This window comes from Musca domestica, unplaced genomic scaffold (assembly GCF_030504385.1).
Source record: "Musca domestica strain aabys unplaced genomic scaffold, Musca_domestica.polishedcontigs.V.1.1 7, whole genome shotgun sequence".
Lineage (NCBI taxonomy): Eukaryota > Metazoa > Arthropoda > Insecta > Diptera > Muscidae > Musca > Musca domestica.
The window spans coordinates 3,533,887-3,540,616 of record NW_026712383.1 but is presented as its reverse complement, the minus strand read 5'-3'; the positions used below and the strand labels follow the sequence as shown (position 1 = coordinate 3,540,616).

General features: G+C 31.8%; 1 protein-coding gene across 1 annotated transcript; it reads left to right on the top strand.

Moving 5' to 3' along the window:
- The first annotated feature begins 2,822 nt into the window (after positions 1-2,822).
- LOC101893342 (uncharacterized) lies at positions 2,823-3,807 on the top strand. Its single transcript, XM_005178175.3, has 4 exons — positions 2,823-2,898; positions 2,962-3,220; positions 3,369-3,470; positions 3,532-3,807. Exons 2-4 carry the CDS (start codon positions 2,978-2,980, stop codon positions 3,670-3,672), a joined length of 486 nt encoding a protein of 161 aa, XP_005178232.1. The 5' UTR covers positions 2,823-2,898; positions 2,962-2,977; the 3' UTR covers positions 3,673-3,807.
- Positions 3,808-6,730: the final 2,923 nt, after the last annotated feature.

Sequence of the window (6,730 nt, the reverse complement as noted above, 5' to 3'; positions counted from 1 at the left end):
TCCATCTACACCGCATTTTTCCTTTCCTCTGGAAGCCACACGTCCAATCGTCTTCATGGGTAAAGTAAAAATGACCAAAATTTTAACAATTTTCATAGAGCACATTTTCCCAGCTATCAAACAATTTTTTTTCTCTTTTATTTCCCTAAAGGTAAGGTCACATTGAGCAAATATTTGACCCAAACATGTTTTATCATATTTTCCCAAAAAAATGTTGTTTTCATACAGAGTTGATTTTGTGTTCACATTGCTCACATTTATTTGACAAATTTTGTTTGTTCAAACACCCATCAAATAAAGCAATGACAAAACAGGTTTGACGTGCGGTCACATTTGAAAAATATATTTGAATAAAAAGCAGTTTGATCAAACTGTCAAAAAACAAAAAATTGTTTGGTCGAAATATTTAAAAGAAGTTATGCAGTAGGAAGAGGCGCTTTTTATTTTATGTTGTGGTGCAGCATCATATATTGCCGTCAAAGAGGACGAATCCATGAAAAATAGAAAGAAAAGACCATGGGTTCGAGAATGGTTGCGTCAAAGAAAAGAGGATGTTGCGTAAAATTGCTGACTCAACTGCGGGCTGAAACACCATCGCTCTATAAAAGTTTCATGAGGATGAACGCGGCAGATTTTGACAATTTGGTTCCTTCACTAAAGCAATGAGTTTAAAAATATCTTCCTCTGCCCACTCCTTTGCAACCTTTGGCTTTCCCCGAGATTTCTTCTGCGGCACTTCATATTCGATTTCCCTTTTATTTATTAGTTTTTTTTTTTTTTTTTTGGAATTACTTCTCACTTCAACTTTCTATTATTCCTTTTTGTCTTTTTGTAGGTAAACGTTATCTGCACAGCTGTTTTACATGTCAATGTTGTCAATGTCGTATATGAAATAAAAACGCTTTTAGCGATCAACGTCTCTTGGGGTTTTAATATACAACTTTTCAGTTGTAAATTGAGTAATTTTGGTTTTAATTGGTAACATTCCATTTGTAATTCGAGAAATACATTTGTAATTCAAATTATTGCATTTATAATTTGAATATGTCTAGTTGAATTGAATTTCAATCCAGTTGTAAATTGAGAATTCTATTTTTAATTCGAATAATTCCATTTGCAGTTCGAATAAAACTAAATAGAATTGCAATTGGAATTCTCAATTTAAAAAAGTAAATTATTTGAATTACAAACATATTTCTCAAATTACATATAAAATGTTACGAATTATAACTAAAATAATTCCTTTGCAACTGAAAAGGAACAAAAAGATATTTGCATGTTGTTGTTGTTATCTGCAGTGCATTTGCGGTATTAATATAATAATATAATGTGTAAATATCAAATTGCTTGAGAAAAGTGATTTTTAAATAAATAAGCTGACAACAGTGATGCAACAGCTGTTATTTCTCACTGTTTTCTCATACAAAATCATTGTAAGGTCAAATAAATGTTTACTCTAAATAGAAGAAAATATTTGATTACAAGTGTTAACATTGTGGCCACATTGATCAAAATTTTCTTTGCAGACAAATAACTTTGTTTTCTCGAAATCAGCTGTTTTTGTGTTTGCCCTACAAAAATATTTTGTGGTCAGATTGTGGCAAAGAAATATTTGAACTTTTTCGTCAAATATTTTCTCAATGTGACCTTACCTTAACTCACGTTTATTTAACGAAAATCAGCTGTGTCTTGAGTTACCAACTATTTCATTCTTCTTCTTATTACTATGGAAATTTACCCTCTAAGAGGCGCACACAACAGTAATAAAATGATTACAAATGTAAACACAAACTGAATCTTTTTCATGACTCTTTGAACAAAAAAAATTATCAAATATTTGACTGCAATGTGAACACAAATCATTTCTGTATGAATTTCTCATTTACTTGGCAAATATGCGCTTTACGTATTTCCAACCTAACTTCGAAAAAATTTCAACTTTGGCTTGTAATGTCTGAATTAACATCAAAACAATAAAAAAACAAACAATTTGTTGCATTGATTTTGAATAAATAATTGAAAACTGCAAAAACATCATGTTCTATATATCTTGAAAGGTGTATTTCGCTACAACAACACCTAAACATTTTGAAAACACCCGAATTTGAACATTTTTAATTATTGAAAGGAATACATACACATAAACAAATAAAGTTGACATATTAAGCCAAGAAAATAAAAAAAAAAAAAAAATCACATGGTATCATAGCCCTACCCATGGTACAATGAAGAGAAGGTAGGCCAACTTCGAAAAAATTTCAAGTACAGAGTCAGAATTAGTATCAAAATGTCAGAATTAGTATCAAAACAATAAAAAATTAAACAACTTGTATTAATTTTGAATAAATAATTGAAAACCGCTATAACTGAATGAAAGGTCAACAATTCTTTTCAAAATCATGTACTATATATCTCTAAAAGATTATTTCGCTACAAAAACTCTAGATTTTGTCGATGCATACGTTGATATAAACATTTTGAAAACACCCGAATTTGAATATTTTCTAAACATTTTTTTTGTTATTGAAAAGAAAACACATACATAAACAAATGAGGTTGACATATTACGCCAAGAAAATAAAAAAATTAAAATCATATGGTAGTTCTGCCCTACCTTGATATCATTGTACCATGGCCCTACCTTGATTTTAATGTACCATGGTAGCAGCTAATTTTATTCAGTCGGCTCAGTTCAATGGTTTATAACCAATAAAAAAACTAAACCATGAGTTTAACATTGTTGTGGTTTATCATTCCTGCGACTACCTTATCAATATGCCAACACTATATTCTACTACAATTTCACATGCAACTCTGTGTTTACAAATCTGACATTTTATACAGCACAAACAGCTGCTGCGGCTGACAGCAGTTGTCATTCCATTGGTGAGGTTTGAGGTTGGTTGGGAGAAAATTGTTTTCAATTCAACTGAAAATTTACATTTGTTTTATTTTTCACAGATAATTACAAACAAACATGGCTTCGGAAACAGGTGGAGTGAAACCCATGACCATCGCCGGCCGTATGGTCCGTGAACGTGAGCGTTTGGTTGGCATGAGCGACCAAGAACGCGCCTGGCGTAAGCAATGGCTCAAAGATTTGGAATTGCACCATGGACCACGTCAAGTGCCAGCCTTGGAAAAGGAATTAATGAATCCCATTAAGCGTGCCTACAGAGCTCCTTTGGATGCTGTACACAAAGCTTTGACTCCCGTTTTGGTAGGTATTTCTGACAACAAACAACTTGTAGTCTTGCAAGCCATTTTGAATTATGTAATGCATTTGCAATCCATATTTCTGTTCAGAATATATAGTCATTTCTTGGCAAACTCAAAACATATGTTTCTTTTACACTCTCTTTTAAAAGGGTTTCCAACGTGCATGGACTGTACGCTTTTGGACCGGCAAAGTTGCGCTTTTCTCAACATTCGTTCTAGCCGCTCATTACTACTTCAAATACAATCGCAATGTAAGTGAAACAACAACAAACATGTAGATCCAAAAATTGTATGTCTATTCAAATTGTTTAGGATTGGACCCGCAAAGGTGGCTGGCGTGTTATTACTTCTCGCAAAGCTTGTAATCCCGGCGATGAAGGTTTCCCCAGGTTGTCCGATAGAACACAGCCATCCGATTACGCTGCCCGTGGATTTAAACAATCCCCCATATAAAACGTGTTAATGCTTTTATGTGCCGTGTAAATGCTTGGCATTTTCCATCAAGAATATAAACAAAACATTTTATTTTTAAGTGAATAGAGAATTATTTCAATACAGAATGGCTGAAGAAACACAATGAAACGAAAATTATTCCAATTTGTTTTTCTTCAAGTAGTGCCGTGAAATTGTGCTGATCTAAGTTGAAAATATTTAACCTTTTTTCTTTGATATTTTCACCTACTCCATTTCTGGGTAATTATTACAATTTCTTTTGCGTTGTGCTTACTCTGTCCCTTGTTATTCAGTTCATACTAAGTAGACGCAGACTATTGTTGTTATTCGCTTCATGTAAAGGTATTTCATTAACAGTTGTTTTTGTAATTCAATGGTTTGAAAGAACAATAGTAAAGTTGCAGTAAAAAATTAGAGTTTAAATCAAAAAAAAAAAAAGAAGTAGTACTAATTTCTCAAGTGTTTTTACAAGTCGGTCAAAAAAGTGATTGTGTGTCCTTTTCTATTTATAACCACATCAAATACGATTATAACAAATTTATAAGCTGTTTTTGGGTCTTGCCGTTGATGAGTATCAATATAAACATATTTAAATATTTGTTGATCTAGTAATGCAAAATTGGCATTTGACAAAAAGAGTGCAAGCGGATGTGGAGTAAAGTGCCATAAGTTTTCCCGTGTATTGAGGTTTTCAAGAAAACCAATATTCTATTCTGACAAATATAACTAATTCTCCACCACTATTTTTGTGCTGAGTGCAAAAATTGTCAGAAATAAAACCCCGAATCGAAAAAAGTTTGCAAAAATGAAACCAATACTGTGATAAGGTAAAGTTAAGTAAAGCTGTATGTATTCTTTTGGTCCAATTTAGGGCAAACATAAAGTTTTTTAAAATGATTCAGATAATGATAAGATAAATTATTGAAAAAACTAGAATCTTTCAAATTAGCAGTATAAAAATTATGTTTGGATTAACGTCGTATAAATAAATATACTAATCGATTTAAGATATATATGGAAGAGATATTCCTAGATTTAACTTTAAGACCTAATTTGTAGGGAACATAATTTGCAAATGACTTTATTAAGAATTTAAAGTAACTATTATTTATTTTGAAATGCGTAATTTAGGTGTCGCGGACAATAAGCCTTAGGTCTAATGTGAATCCTCGACGTCATTGAAAGCATACCGACATGACTTTAAACATTGCGGAATTAATTCTTAAATATGAATTACACAACACGATTTAATACACAAATTGGAAAAACTATTCTAACTAAATATGATATTCAAACGGTTTCTGCAAATCAAGGATTTATATTTAATATAATTATACTCTATCCACACTACGTATCGTGTGTTATAAGTTTGAGTCGTCCCAAAGTTTGTAAAACTTTAAAATATTGGTCCTAGACTGTTCCTTAGAATTTGAAATTACGCTACGGGTCGCAATTACAGATCTATTTCCACAAAATTTTGGAATATATATTTATGGGATGAAACGGACCCAAAACATATTTTTTGAAATGATTGACATTAATATCAGATAAGAAGGCACACATTTGCAAAATGATTGAATATTTGCATGCAGAAAGTTATCTCACTATGAAATCACATACATTTTATGAACAGTGCTCCTCACATTTAATAATTTTATTAAGTATATGGTCAATTACCCAACCAATACTGTTTTGAATTGTTATTAACACGATATAGGGGCTAAATAGGTCAACTTTCATATACTTTTGTATGGACTCGTGGTTCTGTCAGAAACAAAGCTAACATATTTGCAAAATTATCCGGTGATTTTCAAGAATCAAATGGGCCAAAAACTTACATACATTAAATGTTAATTTTACCACGATAGTTTATTTCGGATGTGTTGTCTCGCCAAAAAAAAGACAAATAATTAGTTAGTTTCGATAATCAACATAGCATTTATTCCATAATCTTCATCTATCTGTTCATGTATTTTTGTACAATGCATGGAATTTTGATCCTGGAAAAAGTGTACAGCTTTAATGTTTCGTTATTTGATGATATTGTTGGAAAATTGTTATTAATAGAGAAGGAGTTTAATTCCAATAAACGTGTAGTCTCTTTGTACAGCCAAAAGTCCTCACAGATTTCGTCTATTTACGCGATTCGGGAGGGAGGTATTATTGACTTTATATGTTCACCAAATGTCCCTTTTATCGACAGTCATAGGGATTGTAACTCACCCCTTTAGTCTGTGTTCCATTTGAGAACTAATTGTAGCCTTTATATACGTGTTTTATTTTAATTTTTCTTGATAGTTTTGTAGCTGGGACTGCAACTAGTATAATCACATTATATTTAAAAACACAGCTAATATAAAACAATTCTCTCAACACGCCCTATCTTTAGCTGTCTCCAACGCCATAGAAATATATGTCATAAAATAGTTGAATCAAGACACCTGTGATCCGGACTACATTTTTTCGGATGAAAGAAGTTGTGTTTTCCACATAGGTGTTGTAGGATTAGAATGCAATTCGCTAGCATTTTTGGCTAGGCCTATGCCTACAACAAACCCGTAAAGAAAGAACAAAAAATCGGTTGGGACCGACCATATGACCTACACCACTATGCATATTTAGCAGTACTACCAGTAGGAATATACGTTTGTATTGGGAATTTTATAAAGTTAAATTAACATCTTTATCTGAAGTGATTACCACTAAATTTTGAAAAAGGTATTTTTAGGCAGTATGCGGCCTCTCTTACCAAATATTTTTCCTAGAATACATATTATTGCTTTGAAAAGACCTGCATACAATCGTGTGAAACGTGAGAGCTAAAGTTATATATAAATTGATTTTGACCAAATTTAGCAGGCTTTGTTCTTATTGGAGTTTGGTAGTAGTATCCCAAATTCAACCTAAATGGAGAAACGTAGCATAGTTGGTGTATCATAAAAAAACTGCAACAAAGTCAAACGCAATCATTTTTACATTTTTTTAATTTAATTGAATGAAAGCAAAAAATGTCGGAAATAGCATCAATTTTTTAGAATAAGTTTAGATTTGTTCGAAT

Bases quoted from the DNA above. Each gene is read 5' to 3' on its own strand.
- LOC101893342 (XM_005178175.3), top strand. From the start codon at position 2,978: ATGGCTTCGGAAACAGGTGGAGTGAAACCCATGACCATCGCCGGCCGT. The intron at 3,221-3,368 runs GTAGGTATTTCT...CTCTTTTAAAAG, and splicing joins AAGCTTTGACTCCCGTTTTG to GGTTTCCAACGTGCATGGAC. The intron at 3,471-3,531 runs GTAAGTGAAACA...CAAATTGTTTAG, and splicing joins ACTTCAAATACAATCGCAAT to GATTGGACCCGCAAAGGTGG.